Here is a 16,325-nt window from a genome sequence, read left to right on the forward strand (position 1 = left end):
CACAGCCGTCTTGGGCATTTTCATGCGGCAGAGCTACAACAAATGCAGAAGGGATGTCTAACCAAGGACTTCCCAAACATTACAATCACTGAGTCAGTATGTGGTGCCTGCCAGATGGGGAAGAGGCAAGGAATTCTTTCCCTTCGTAAATAGATTGGAGAATAGAAGAGAGGCTAGGACTCATACACTCCGACATCTGTTGTCCGATGATAGAAAAATCCATGGCGGATGCAGGTATTTTTGCTTGTTCATAGATGAGTTTTCAAGGATGATTTGGGTTTGTTTTCTGCAGAATAAAGCTCAAATCTTCGTTGAATTCAAGAAGTTTAAAACTATGGCAGAGAAGGAAAGTGGTTGTGTGCTGAAGTGCCAAAAGACAGATAATGGCCTTGAATTCAATTCCAGAGAATTCAAGGACTTTTGTTCTGAGAATGGAATCAAAAGGGTGCCCCACCATATTCACCCTAACAGAATGATGTCTCAGAGAGGAAGAACAGAACTATTGTGGATATGGCAAGAAGAATGCTTGCTCATAAGCACTTACCTAAAGCTTTATGGGCTGAGGCAGTAAACACTGCCGTGTTCCTGCTTAACATGCTGCCTACAAAGGCTGTGAAGGAGATGACACCTGCGGAGGCCTGGAGCGGCATCAAACCATCGACTAAGTACCTAAAGGTGTTTGGCTCCGTCTGCTACTACAATATCTCGGATAACAGGAGATCAAAGTTAGAAGAGAAGGCTGAATTGAGAGTATTTTTGGGTTACAGTACTGAAGCAAAGTCATATCGAATTCTAAACTTGAAAACCAACAAGCTTATGATTCGAAGAGATGTTACAATGGATGAAAGGAGCTACTGGAATTGGGAGAAGTAGAAGGTCGAACCAGACTGTGTGACTGTGAAAGAAGGAAGGAGATCTCTGTCAGTATTAAACCCAACTCAGGCTGAGGAAAAAGATGATGAAGACGAAGAAGATGAAACATAAGGGAAAACAAAAATGAAAAGCTTAGCTGACATCTATGAAAGGTGCAGCTTTGCTTCAAAGGAACCTTCCTCTGTTGAGGAAGAATTTAAGCAGCAAGAGTGGAAGCTCGCCGTGGAAGAGGAAATCAGGATGATCAAGAAAAATAATACCTGGTCTCTGGTAAAATCAAGTGCAGTAAAAAAGCTTATTAGAGTCAAGTGGGTGTTTAAGGTGAAACTGAATCCGGACGGGACAACAAACAGGCACAAGGCACGGCTTGTGGCAAAGGGGTACTCCCAACTTCCTTCAATTGACTACACAGAGACTTTTGCGCCTGTGGCCAGACATGAAACAATTAGACTCATGCTAGGCATGACAGCTCAATTTGGATAGAGTGTGATGCATTTGGATGTGAAGTCGGCCTTCTTGAACGGTAAGATGAATGAAGAAATCTATGTAGAGTAGCCACCAGGATTCATTCAGCCAGGAAAGGAGAAGCATGTCTATCTTCTTCACAAGGCCTTATACGGCCTCAAACAGGCTCCACAAGCCTGGTATGATAAGTTAGATACATATTTACTTCTCTGTGGGTTTGAGAGAAGCAGCACAGAGACTACACTGTACGTGAATAAAGAAGAAGACAGGTTAATTTCTGCAATATATGTTGACGATATACTGGTGACAGGCAGCAACAAAAAGAAGATGATGGAGTTCAAGCTGAAATTGGAAAAGGAATTCGAGATGTCTAATCTCGGGGAGGCTACTTACTTCCTTGGAATGGAAATTCATCAAAACAGCTTGGGTATTTTCCTTTCGCAAGACAAGTATGCCAAAGAGATCTTGAATAAATTCAATATGAATCACTATAAATCAGTACCTACACCACTGGTGTCCAACTTGAAGTTGTCAAAGGACGAGGAAGGTAGTAAAGTTGATGAGTGGAATTACATAAGTCTGATTAGGAGCCTCTTGTATCTCACGGCTTCTAGACTAGACATTCTGTTTGCAGTAAACTTGCTTTCAAGATACATGACTTCACCGAGGGAATCACATTTACAAGCTGCTAAACATGTGCTTAGGTACATGAAATGAACCTGAAATTTTGGTGTTCAATATAAAGCAAGAGCTAAGAGTGGATTGGTTTGCTACAGTGACAGTGATTGGGCAGGAAGCGTGGAAGATACACGTAGCACAAGTGGGTACTTGTTCAAAATTGGCTCCGGTGCCTTTTCATGGGTATCTAAGAAGCAAGATATTGTGGCACAGTCCACGGCTGAGGCTGAGTATGTAGCTGCAGCTACAGCAGCTAACCAAGCAATTTGGTTGAGGAAAGTGTTCGATGATGTAAAGCTGGACAAACAAAGACCTACAGTGTTGTATGTAGATAACAAGTAAGCAATTGCCATTGCGAAAAATCTTGTGATGCACGAGAGAACTAAACACATCAACGTTAAGTACCATGCTATACGTGAGGTTGAGAGAAATCAAGAAATCAAGCTTATACATTGCTCCACTGATGATCAACTTGCGGACATTCTAACCAAGCTCATGTCTAAAGCTAAGTTTGAGGAATTGCGATGAAAAATGAGGATTGGTGGAAAATCATTAAGGGGGAGTGTTAAATTTAATGATTTTTTATCTGCTTAAGTTTCAAATTTAAATTCAAATCAACCGTGAAATTTTTTCACGGTTAGATACGCAAACACCATGCAACGTGTATGCATGGATTTCAGTTTTTTTGATCTTATCACTTGGTTGATGTAATCTGTTTCTATCATTTTTGCATTCTTATATATATAAGAATAAAATAAGAAGAAATATAGTTTTCTTCTCTAAAAAAATACAATCCATCTGAAAACAGCAAAACAGAGGATATCACATAACTTTACTTTGTTTTGCTGTCTCTCTCTAAGTTCGCTCATCCACAAAGCTTCCTTTGATGCTCATTTACTTACGATCACCAACAGAATTCACTGTTGCCTATGAGTTGATGGGTTATGATACATCCAAGAAGCTGCCAAATGCTATCAATGATTTTTTTAGAGTCAAAACTAGAACAAATGTTATGTTTTACAAGAGGGAATTTGCTAAAATGTAAAAAAGAAACTTGAAAATGACAGGTTACTTGAGGGCCATGAAGAATCTTCCTGACATCTAGTTTTAGCCGGTCATCTAGTGCCTCTTAATGATTTAGTGACTCAATTACTTGCTAGCTTAGACTCACAGGAGTATAATCCATTGGTGTGTCAAGTTATGGAAAAGGAAAACATTAATTGGATTGAATTGCAGTCTAAACCACTGATTTATGAAAGGAGACTTGAGTAATTAAATGTTGGAGTAACTGCAATCAATTTTGGTCCCCAAGTGGCTAACTATGTTAGAAGCCTCAAATTTACCAAGAAAAATCAAAGCCAATATTCTGAAAGCATATTTAGAAACTATAATAGAGGAGGTAGAGTCTTCAAGGGTAGAGGAGGCAACAAACAAAGTGAAGTTAACAGACCTATATGTCAGATTTATGGTAAAATTGGATATAGTGTTGTTGTTTGTTATCACATGTTTGATAAAAGCTATATGGGAATGCTTCCAGACTCAAATAGCAGAAATCAACATCAACAATCAGTTTACTTGTCTTCAACTGATAGCATTGCATATCAAACTTGATTTATAGATAATGGAACAAACTGTCACACAACAAATGATGCAAACAATATACAACACAAAAGTATATATCATGATAAAGAGACTCTAATTGTTGAAAATCATGAGAAACTCAACATTTGTCATATTCGTTTAGTTAAGCTGCTTGTTAATAAAAAAACATTCTTGCTGTTAAAAGAAACCTTACATATTCCTGAAATAGAGAAGAACTTGATTAGTCTTTCAAAGCTTGTTGTCTTAAATAATGTTGACGTTGAATTTAATTCTCTTAGTTGTTTTGTTAAGGACAAAGCCTCGCGCAAAATTCTGTTGCAAGAGAAGCATAAAGAAGGCCTGTATTAGATTAAACAAAGTGAACAACCAAAAATAAATCCTAAACAACACCAACCCTTTGTCTTTAGACTATTTACCGGACCTAAAAATGCTATGTTATGTGAGATGTGGCATAAAGATTTAAGACATCCTTCCTTTAGGACTTTAACCAAAATTCTAAATGTTTGTAATAAAAAAACTCTCCATTAATGGAAATGATCTATTTTATGAAGTATGTCAATTTGGAAAATTTCATTCCTTTCTTTTTGTATCATCATCATCTCATGTTAGTAACCCCTTGGACTAATTCATACTGACATTTAGGGTCCTTCTCATGTTATTTCAATATTTTCAACATGTGGTTTCAAATATTATGTGTTGTTTTTAGATGATTATAATAGATACACCTGGTTTCTTCCTTTAAGGTCAAAATTATATTTTATGCATACATTCATTAATTTCAAAAACTTAGTAGAGAATCAATTTGATAAGAAAATCAAGTATATTCAGTCAGATATAGGGGGAATACCTAGGTCTCATAAGCTTTTTGTAAAAATATGGCATAAAAATATTATACTCTTGTCCACATAACTCAGCTCAAAATAGAAGAGCTGAAAGGAAATATAGAAACCTTGTTGATACTGGGGTTACCTTGTTAACTCAATCTAAGGTTCCTTTAAAGTACTGGCATGAAGCCTTATCAACAACAACCTTTTTTATCAACAGACTACCAACACTAATTCTAAAAGACAAATGTCCCTTTGAAACATTACAATATGAGAATCATGAGAGGAGTTAGCAATTGAAGAGGGATTTGATCCTCAAAATTCAGACTTCGAAAAAGAACCAAACTATGTATATGATTAGTTTTTGAGTGATGAAGACTTTATTCCTCAAAAACAACATCAACCACTTGAGCTACAACAACATATTATTAAACTACAACATCAAGAAACTTAATTATAGCAACATGAGCCTAAATCAAAATAAGAACCACGACAAAAAGAACAACATAGTCATAAGATGATAATCAGATCTAAAGCTAGAATTCACAAGTCTAAACAACACTATAACTTTCAATTATATCTAAGCAAACGGCTCACGACCAACAGAACCAACTATAGTTAGTGAAACATTAAAGGCAAATCATTAAAAAGAGCCACTGATGATGAATTGAAAGCTTTAAAGAGGAATAACACTTGGTGCTTGGCTCCTTATACATCATCAATGAACATAGTTGGCTGCAAGTGGGTGTTTAAAGTTAAAAAGAATATAGATGATAGCTTTCAGAGGTGTAAAGCAAGGCTGGTGGCAGAGGGCTTTTATCAGAATACAGGAATTGACTATGGAGAAACCTTTAATCCTGTTCCTAAAGCTTTAACAATAAGAATTATTCTCACCATTGTTGTTACTAAAAATTGGATTATTGGGTAGCTTGAAATAAATAATGCATTCCTAAATAGAGATCTACAAGAATCTGTTTACATGCAGCAACTAGAAGGTTTTAAAGACAAAACCAAATCTAGCTATGTAAACTCAATAAAGCACTGTATGGCTTAAAACATACACTTAGAGCCTGGTTTAAAAAGCTTAAGAAGACACTAGTTGATTAGGGTTTCAAAAACTCTACGTGTGACTTCTCTCTTTTGATAATGAAAAATAATGATAAAATCATATTTATGCTTATATATATTGATGACTTAATATTGACAGATAATAATATAAACATGTTAAAAAATATTTGTGCAAGAATTGGACAAGAAGTTTGCTTTAAAGGATCTGGGTTCACCGCATTTATTTCTTGACATTGGGGCAACTAAAGATGAAACATGAATCTTTTTTATACAAACTCAATACATAAAAGATCTGCTTAGAAAAACAAGCATTGAGAGCTCAAAATCCTGTTCAACATTAGTAGCTTTCAATGTTGCTCAAGTAACTAAAAAAGGTGAACCACTCAAGAATCCTACAACCTACAAAAGAATTATAGGTGTGCTGCAATATATAACTCATACAAGAGCTAACCTTGCCTGCATTATAAATAAGCTGAGATAGTTCCTATAGCAACCGACAACAAAACATATGCAAGCAGTAAAAAAAGTACTGAGATATCTAAAAAGCACAAAGAATTTTGGCCAACATATTTAATCATGTAGCAATTATACACTCACTGATTATTCTGATGTAGATTGGGCATGTAATTAAGATGATAGAAGGTCGACTACTGGCTATTGTGTGTATTACGATTTTAATTTAGTCTTTTGGAGCTCGAAAAAGCAAAATATTGTTTTAAAATCAAACATATAATATAAGTATAGGGCATTGACACATGTGTCATATGAAATCACTTGGTTAGAGTCTTTACTTAAAGAGTTGTTCATTCCCCTTCCAAAAGTTTCCATAACTTGGTGTGATAACTTAAGTACAAGTCAATTGACAAATAATCCAGTCTCTCATGCAATAACCAAACACATAGAAGTAGATGTTCATTTTATCATAGATAAAATTCTTAATAGAAAAATTGAGGTGAGATATACACCATCACAAGATCAAATAGCTGACTGTCTTATCAAAGCTCAAGGAGAAATACAATTCTACAAGTCAAGAAATAAACTTGGATTAGTTGAGAAACCTCTACCACTGCCAAGTTTGAAGGGGAATGTCAAGAAATATGAGACAAACAACCAAGGGAATATCATCAGATGTGTGTCTGTACCTGCACTTGCAACATGCATTTCACAAATCACTGCCTACCATGAATTGCATAATGATAAAAACAAATTATATTGCCTACCATGAATTGCACAATGATAAAAACAAATTATAATTTGTTGTAATAAATTTTATAATTTATTGACAGTTGTAGATAATTCATTTAAAAACTTGTAAAACTTTAGTTCGTTGTAAAACTTTATAAATTAAAGATATCTCATCTTAACAAATTATGCTGAGAATTGTCCGACATATTCCTGTTATTTTTCTCTATCTTCACTCCTTATGTTGTTACTCATATATAATTATAGGGAGTTAATGCATACAATTTATAATAGAAAGTTAAATAATCAAGTTATAAATAATCATAAAGACAACATATTTCTATCAAAAAGTAAACTCCTTACAAACAAAATCATCATTAACTTAAATCCGTATATTTTGAATAAATGGTAATCTAGAGTTTGAAAAGAGTGTTTAAGGGTCTAGATTATGCATGGAGAACTAATGTTAGAGCCACTTACTTCTTTTATGTGAATAAAATTATATAGAAATAAAATATAAAAAATTATTATACATTAGTTTTTAGCGAAAAATTTATATGATGAATAAAATATGTAAACAAGAGCTTATACATTTTATAATTTTTGACTTTAAAACTAATTAAAAGTAAATCACATAAAAATATATTCATACTAACATTTTATTTTTATATTTAAAATATTTAAATAAATAATTATTATATATTATCACATAAAATAAATAAATATAATATTATTAAATTATAAGATTAAATAAATAAATAATTTTTTTTATAATATTACATTAATTTTATTTTAATATATTTAAAAATTTATTTTTATATGATAAAAATAAATAAATAATTATTATATACATTATCATATTAAACATAAATTTATTTTTTATTTTTTAAAAAAAAAAAAAAAAAAACTGACATGTATCAGTTCTCGGCTATATATATTAAGATCTAATCTAAGTTATTTGGTTATTATCTGTCAAATTAGAGATGTTAATCTTTAATACCCAAAACACAATTTGCTTATAAACACATATAAGTAATCAACTAGTCAAAAAAAAAAAAAAAAACATGACATGAAATATTCTAACAGAAATATGGTCAAGAGAAAATAAATAAATAAATAAAAACATCTCAGGCATCCATCCTGAGATCAATTCTCTCAAAGTTGGGTGAAACGATAGGCCTCTAATTGGATTGATATATGTCACTTGATTAACATTTAATACATAATAAAAAGATATCAATGTATAATTATCAACTTTGATGACAATGTGAAACATTAATTCCTAAAATATTCAAAGCTCAAGCCTGTTTCAAATCTTTTCTTTCTTCTTTTAATACATTTGCAAACACCCACCAGAAAATTAAGCAACCGACTCTCAATCAGTCATTTATCAAGCATCTTACACACAATGGCTTAAACCAAGATGAAAAGGAACAAGTGAAAAAAGATCATTTAGGGTTTTCTGGGTAGTGGAGGTTGGAAGGAGAAGCTCATACGCAGGATGCATAGGGACAGGAAGGAGTCTGTCTCAGTCGTTAAAGAGAAGAGAGGGAGGGTGAATTACTGGTGCCTTGAGGGTTCCTTGTAACTGGGTACGTAGAGAAGCAAATGTGGCGTCCATTGAAGGCGACAGGTGCTGTTACTGTGAAATTCAAGAGAGATGATGAGGTGTTTTGCCTCCTGCATGGCCGTAAAGGGGAGGCGGTAAAAGAAGGAAAAAAATAAAAATAAAAAAAATACAGGGGTAGCGTAGAAGATTGGAGAAGAAGGAGAAGTTGATTCGGTGCGGTTGGGTGTAGCATAGAAGAAAAATGGCCTTTACTTTTTAAACAATAATGGGCTTAGTTTGGGCCCTACCTCACACCTTGATTTCCATCAAAATGAAAAAGATGAGTAGGAATATATGATTAATAAAAATTTATATATTTTAATAAGTAAATAGTACTTAATGTAATTAATATCTCAACAAAGACGTATAGAGAATGAAGCTTATATTATTATTTTAGGTAACAGTATAAATTGTTAATTTTTTATATACTCGCCACTAATATCCCACCCTATAGCTTGATTTTGAGCAGAAAAAAAAAAGTTTAATTTTCGTATATGTATGAAATATGGTTTATAAATATTTTGAATAAAAATTCATATATTTTAATAATTAAATATATATAAAATATACATCAATAAGATATTTTAATAAATATATATATATATAATGTATAATTGAATTTAAATTACACATTCATAGAGAGGTCAAAGAACCAATCAATCAGTCAATGAATATTTATATTACCTTCCTTCTTTTTGTTTTTGGAGTTTAGATTACCTTCTTTCACCAAAAAGGGTTGGTTATTCCCATATATTTTTTTATTGATATTTTAGAGAATTTACTTTAATTATATTTAAATATATAATAACTATAATAAATATTTTATTTTATTTTTTTATATGATGTGTACTTTGCTTGTATCGACATATATTAGAATGTGATAAGATCTATAAATAGAAATTAATCAGTTGATATTAATTATGAATAGAGGGTTGATTTTTAAATAAGATAATTGGAGTACTTAAAATTTTTTAAATCATATTTAATTGTCAAATTTGTTATTTAGATTTTCGTTTTAACTCCTTCAGATCACATAATTCTAATAATTTTCGACTGTTATGACTTCAACAAAAATCTATATGCTAGCTTACCTTTTTAGTATTAAAATTTAAGCTCAACAATTTTAGAATTCTTAAGATTTTAATTAAAAGTAAAAACTTGTAAGTCCAAAACATATATATTTATGTTAGAACAATATAGAAATACAAATTTTTATATATTTAATAGTAATTAAATAATTTCTATGGTTAATTTTTTCTTTAACAATAGTTGAACCTAAGAATGATTTATAGTTATAGAAATAAATAAATATTTCTATTCTTGTTTAGAAAATGGTCTACTACTAATAATTCCCATAAGTTTTGTTTTAAGTAGAGACATAAATAACAATAGTAAAAGACAATGTGGCAATCCCAAGGTTTTAACGTGGAAGGAAGTAAAAAGCCAAGAATTAATCAATGAGGCTCTAAATCCAGAAGATAATAGAAACGCTATTTCCAAGTAATTCCAAAAACCAACCAAGCACTAACATATATAAAATTTAATCTTCAACATATATATATATATATATCTAGAGAGAGAGAGAGAAATCACATTATGAATGAGAAAGATTACTTAAAACATGCATGTTATGTAAAAGATTTTTGTAATAAAAAAATTATTAGCTTATTTGTTTTTGCTATTAACTTTGCTTTAGTAGTTGGTATTATGATTATATTCTCTCAACCATATATTTGCTTACATCGCATTATACCACAGAATAGAATTATGTAATAACATGTCAAGATTATTAAAAAGTAACCAAACTTTGTTAGTTGGGTGTGCAAAAGTTAACAAGACAACTCTTTATGGTATATATTACATATACATATATATATATATATATAATACTCATTGTGAGTAGGGAATGATAATCATGGAGACAGTACAAAAAAGAGAATATGAGCCAAGTTGGGTAAATAAGGGGGAGAAGAGAAGATCCAAAGTCCCACTTAGATATAAAATAAGACAAAAGTATCTTACTATATATTTTGTGGGTTTGGAATGTTAGAAGAATTGAAATGGTTAGCGCATCTACAAGGGGATCTAATCCCTCATACAAATCCACTTGCTCATGATACTATAAAAACAACAAAAAGATTTTTACTATTCACCATTCATTCTCCTCTTTCCGAACCTTTTGTAACCATCTTAAGTAAAAATATATTCATCAACTCTTATCTTATTTTTGATTCAGTAATAATTAATAACTGCTTAATAGAATGATTCGTGTATTTATTTTACTGTATAAAATTTTGAGTTTGAGTCAAATTGTATTTTATATAATTATTTTTCGTATTATAATTAGTGTATGTGTATTATCTAATTAATAAATATTTAAATTTATCCAAAAAATATTTACGCTAATTCTTGTGTATTAAAATAATTTTTTTTACTGTTTTAGTTAAAACCATATCATTCATGCAAGAAATAAATAAAAGAATTATGAAGAAAATTCTCAAATCAAATCTGTAGCTTGTGTATAGTCAATGCTTGCTTTCTAGCAAAAAGACCCTTTGTGATTAATATATTCCCCAACTTGCAAACACTATATATTCTTCTTCCCAGAAGGAGGAGCCATTGCCTTTCCTACCTTTCTTTGCTTTTGTGTTTTTACTAGTTAGCTAACTAGTTGCAGGTAATGGCAACAAGCTCTCCTTGGACAGCTAAGGAGAACAAAAGGTTCGAAAAGGCATTGGCGGTGTACGACAAGGATACTCCAGATCGTTGGCAAAAGGTGGCCAATGCAATCGGGGGATCAAAATCTGTGGAAGAGGTGAAGAAGCACTATGAGATCCTTGTGCAGGATGTTATGTGCATAGAATCTGATCAAGTTCCACTACCAAACTACAAGTCTTTGAAAGGTAAATCAAAAACCTTTTTTTTTCGTTTGAAGACAACATAGAGATTTAAACTCAATTTGAATTCTCCTATTGTGATAATATTCAAAATATTTGAACAAAAGAGTAACGTTTAATTATTTTTTCCGTACCATAAATGCATGCATGCATGCAAACTTTCCATGGGACTCTTGAGAATTTGTAGAAAAAAATCTAAAATCAGAAGATAAATCATCATATACTCCTTAGTTAATCTCTTTCTCTCAATCAACTCCAAGCTCACTCGACTCTATAGTTCTTCATTATTTTATGCTACTGGATATTATACTACTATGTGTATCCATGCATATAGTGTCTTGGGAAAAAATGCTCACGTGAAGTCTAATCCTTCTTCTTTTATGTCACATGCACGTGCCCATTAAATTTGAAGTTCAGAACAACATGACTCTAAAAATACATTATTCAAATTAATTAACTGCTAGTTGCTTCTAGTATCATAAGAATGATTATTATATGTGACATATATATATATCACGTCTTCCATCGTCTTCTGATTGGACCCTGGACATGCGACCATGAGAATAATAAATTACAAATTTGTAAGTAGACATTTTTGTTTGAGCATCAAAACATGATCGCATGCAAATTAATATTAATTTCTTGGTTTGACCTTTTTTCTTAATTTGAAGGTTTATGAATAATTGAAAGCTCCAATGAAGAGTGTTTAATTATGAAGGTGTGTAAAGAGCTTATGGACGTTACGTCCAAATTGGGTTACAAAATTTGTGGCTACTCTACTTTGACTTTCTAATTTGAAAAATGTATTTTGTGTATTTTCAAATAAAAAAATAAAATTATTATTATTATTATTATTTTGTAGTTTGGAAAAGGGAGAACTCCCTGAGTTGTTCATCAATTAAAAAATTTCAAAATGGAATTAATTTTTTTCCAAAAATTTGAAAAGTATAAGCCCAACACCAACATCAACACCCTAAATATTATTTGTTAATTTTAAATTTATATTCAAAATTATGGAAATACCATAATTTTAAAGTGTAGAAATCAAATTTACGAGACGTGTTATTTAATACTTAAGAAACGGTCACGTTCTTTCATTCGATCCCAATATTATTAACTAATTTATACGTAATGAATTTATTTGATATTAAAAGTACGAACAAATGGAGTAAAATCACTGTAAGAAGAAAAGATTTGTGTGAAGGATTCCGTGACTCAAATATTACTCATTTTAAAATTAAAATTAAACAGTTCTCTACCATTTTAAACCCTAAAAGCCCTATCCCTTTTTTTTAGAACAAATTAATCCAAAACCCACTCCAAGTGAAAACCGCAAAAAAAAAAAAAGCCCATCAACCCATGACCAAACGATGCCGTTTAGAGGAAAGAGATGATTTTTCATCACAAAAAACCAAGTAATGAGGGTTCGTGTTAAAGAAGAAGAAGAGAGTTTCCGCATGGCGATGGTGATTTGGAAGATGTCAGAAAATAAAAAGACGTGGTGGCATGCATATGAACTATGTTAAAAGCGTTTGATGACGATGAATAACGGTGATGATAATGCTGAGCAAGTGGAGATCGCACCTCGGCGGTGGCATAAAGGAGAGTTTGAGCAGAGGGAATTCGCAGTACGATGATGATTTCAGCTAGAAAAGAAAGACTGAAAATTGAATAACAGAGAAACAGGAAAATGAAAGCGAAACAGAGAGAGGGAGAGATCAGAGAATGGAGGCTTTTTGGGACTGAAAATTTTCAGACTGTCAATGTCCAAATTTGAAATCTAGTGGGAAATTTCTTCCCCCTTTTGTGATGGATTGAGAAAATGTTGATTGAAATTTTGCAGACTATTAATGGTCGTTGCTGGATTCAGAAAATGGTATTTTGATTCAATTTATAATGTTGTTTGAAATTTTTGTGATGTGTTTGTACTGAAATTTCATAATGCATGAATAAGTTTTATTTCAACTCTTGATTTTGGAAATCAAATATGGATTTGTGATAAAATCAAATTTGTTTTTTGGGATAAAGCTTTGATGTGAAATCTAATTTATTGTTTAATGGTTTCTTATTAGTCTTTTGATTGAAATAAAAATGTGATTGAAAAAAATAACATAATTATTTTTCGGATGCACATTAATGAAAAGATTAATTTGCTTTTTTTTTTTTTATAAATAATTCAAATTATAACTAATGGAACAAAATCTGAAAATCATCTAATAATAAAACTTCTTGGGAAATATTTATATTATTCACTGAAAATTGTGAACATGAAATTAAAGTGACATAATGTGACGACCTGCAATTCTCCAACGAGAAACTACGCCACCAAACACAACTGAATCAGAAGATATAATATAAAATTTCAACATAAAAATACAACAGAAGCTATTCATCCTATGTACAACATGTAACATAATTTACATTATGAGGTTATTAAAAACTATAGAGTCCACAACTAAACTAAAACTTACCAGATGAAAACTAAACATGAAATTCCAATTTTGACTATATAAATTATCTCCAACGATCTTATCTGAAAAAAATTAGAATTTGAATGGAATGAACAAAATAACAGACTCAATAAGTATATCGAATTGACTATACCCTAAACATGCGACATACCCACATACAGTCAATTAGAAATGTAAAACTCTTCATTTTCTTTATATTTGAAAACCATGAAATATAAAGATATTTCATTTCGTATCTCATCTCTCATTGTTCATCATAATTTTATTTTTATCTACTCTTTTCCCTTCACTATTCTCATTTACTAGTTATCTCTCAAAATTCCTCTTTCTCATTATTTTCTCATTATCCTCCTAATTTCTTTTATTTCTTAATTCTCTAATTGTAACCACTCATATCTCACATTATTATTATATCACATCTAGTTCTAAAACTATACTCATCTACCAATTTCCTTCTAATTCACATACTAGAATTTTTTATAAATTTTTAGTCAAATCGAGACATCCGTAACCCCTCAGCGGGTATCTCCAATTTGCTCCAACACAATCATCAAATTAAAGTTATTAAAGTTTTAGAATTTTTTTTTGAGATTGAACGGGTGAATTTGTTATCCAATTGATACCACTGTAGGATCAGGATTTCTACTATCACAAGGGGATGCACTAACACAGCCAAAACACACATTGGTCACAGCAGTCCTTCGTCAGGTGACCCAGAACATAACACACACCCCAATTGCATCTGGAAGCATTTCCATCCTCTCAAGGATAGAGTTCACCATACCGTTGAATTTCAGTCGTACCAATTTTAAACGGGTTAACTCTAAATTTTCGCTTCTTCCAATTTTTTGTTTTGTTTTCTTTTTCTTCCTATTCTAGTTAAGATTGATATTTTTATTTTTCTACCAGACTAATTATATTTCCTAGAGACTATGTCCACTTCCGTAATTGATCATGCTCTATCTTTCCCACTATTCTCATTCTCACTGTTTGTCTCGTTACCATCCTCTCCTTAATCATACACTATCATGTTTATTATAATTTATTTAGTTGTCATTTTATTTATTATTTATATTTTAGTACTTTTATTATTTTTAATTTTTTAGTTTTATTTGTTTTATTTAGAATTCCTAATTTTATTTAAGAATATGTATTTTTTTTGTTGATCTTATTTTATTCGTGAGAGTCATTTTATGTGTTCATGATTTTATTGGTGAGTATGCACTATTATTAATAGTCTACTCAGAGTATCACACTCATCATACCATCAACCATCATACAGTATTTAAAATACACAATCTTCATTCAACAATCAAGCAACAAGCAAATGACAAATTAAAACATTCTGTAATACCCAAATTAATTTTTTGTGTAATTTAAATTAATTTATAAATGTAATTTTTTAAATCTTTTAATTTTAATTTAGTGTAAAAATGAAGAAAATTCAAAAAATGATAAAATTGAAAACAATTTTGGGAAAAAAGAGGTGAAAATTTAGATTCTATGAGTATTTTTGAAAGAAAAATCGAAGACTGAGGGTCAAAATACAATTTAAGAAGGTTGTGCCATATAGGATGCCCGGTTAGCAGCTCCGACAAACCAAAACGGGCTGCATGGCAACAGACGCTGACGTGGTGCCACGTGGGAGGCCACGCGGGTGATTCGCATGCCCGCGATTGGATGGCCCAGATCCGTTCTCGCACGCATGAACGGCCTAGATGCGTGCACTCCCCATACGCGATCAGACGACCAAATTTAAACGCGATCAACAGTCCATATTTACTTCTTATTTAATCGTGATCGGACGGTTCAGATCAAACGCGATGGACAACCTATATTAAAAATGATGGGTATAAATAACTCTCTTCACACTAAACCCTAACCCTAGCCGCCAGACACCCTCACCGGAGAAGAAGACCCAGCCACTAGGAAAGAGAACTGCCACCGCCGCCACACCAGAGCCACTTCCAACCACCAAAAGAGGTAAAAAAAAATTTCTTTACTCGGAATTAAATTTTAAACACCTTAATGGCCAAATCGGAGCCAAAAGATCGGTGGATTGGCTGAAAACCACGGAAAAAGCCTAGCGACCCTGTCACGGGAAATTTTAAAAAAATGCCTCTGATGAGGCCCTTCCCCGATTCCCGTTCTGCGAAATTTTTCCACTATTGTAATAACTGTTTCCTTCTTTATATGTTGATTAGAGTGAAACACCCAACTGCAAAAGTGAGCTGGCGAAGCCACTGCACCGGAGAGCCCCGTTGCTCGTGAGTTTTGATTTTTTGTTTTTTGGGACCAACCGAGGCCCCTTAACGTATTTTCTCACAGGGAATAATGCAAAAACGGAGCGAATTTGGTCAAAAACAATTGAAAATAGTCAACCCGAGGCGTACTGCTGCCGCGGGCAGCGACACCGTCATCGGAGCATGGTGGAGCCGCTGTGCCAAAATTCTGAAATTGGCCAAAAAAGAGTCTTGACACTATTTTTGAATTTTTTGAGATATTTATAGGTACTTGTAGTGTGTTTTAATTCCCGAAAAAAAAATTAGGGAATCTGGGGATCGCCAGTAGGCGCAGTCAACAAGTTTCATTTTTCGGACATCAAATTGAGTGAGAATCCCTCACCCTATTCTCTGTTATGAAATTGAAGTTAAAT

The 16,325-nt window shown here is 32.1% G+C and overlaps 1 protein-coding gene across 1 annotated transcript; it reads left to right on the plus strand.

Moving 5' to 3' along the window:
- The first annotated feature begins 10,936 nt into the window (after positions 1-10,936).
- On the plus strand, positions 10,937-13,060 carry LOC110817331 (protein RADIALIS-like 5). The gene is made up of 2 exons (XM_022045825.2): positions 10,937-11,204; positions 11,870-13,060. The coding sequence occupies exons 1-2, from the start codon at positions 10,982-10,984 to the stop codon at positions 11,875-11,877; spliced, it is 231 nt and encodes a 76-aa protein (XP_021901517.1). The 5' UTR covers positions 10,937-10,981; the 3' UTR covers positions 11,878-13,060.
- Positions 13,061-16,325: the final 3,265 nt, after the last annotated feature.

Source organism: Carica papaya, chromosome 2, assembly GCF_054855325.1.
Source record: "Carica papaya isolate Zhongbai chromosome 2, ASM5485532v1, whole genome shotgun sequence".
Lineage (NCBI taxonomy): Eukaryota > Viridiplantae > Streptophyta > Magnoliopsida > Brassicales > Caricaceae > Carica > Carica papaya.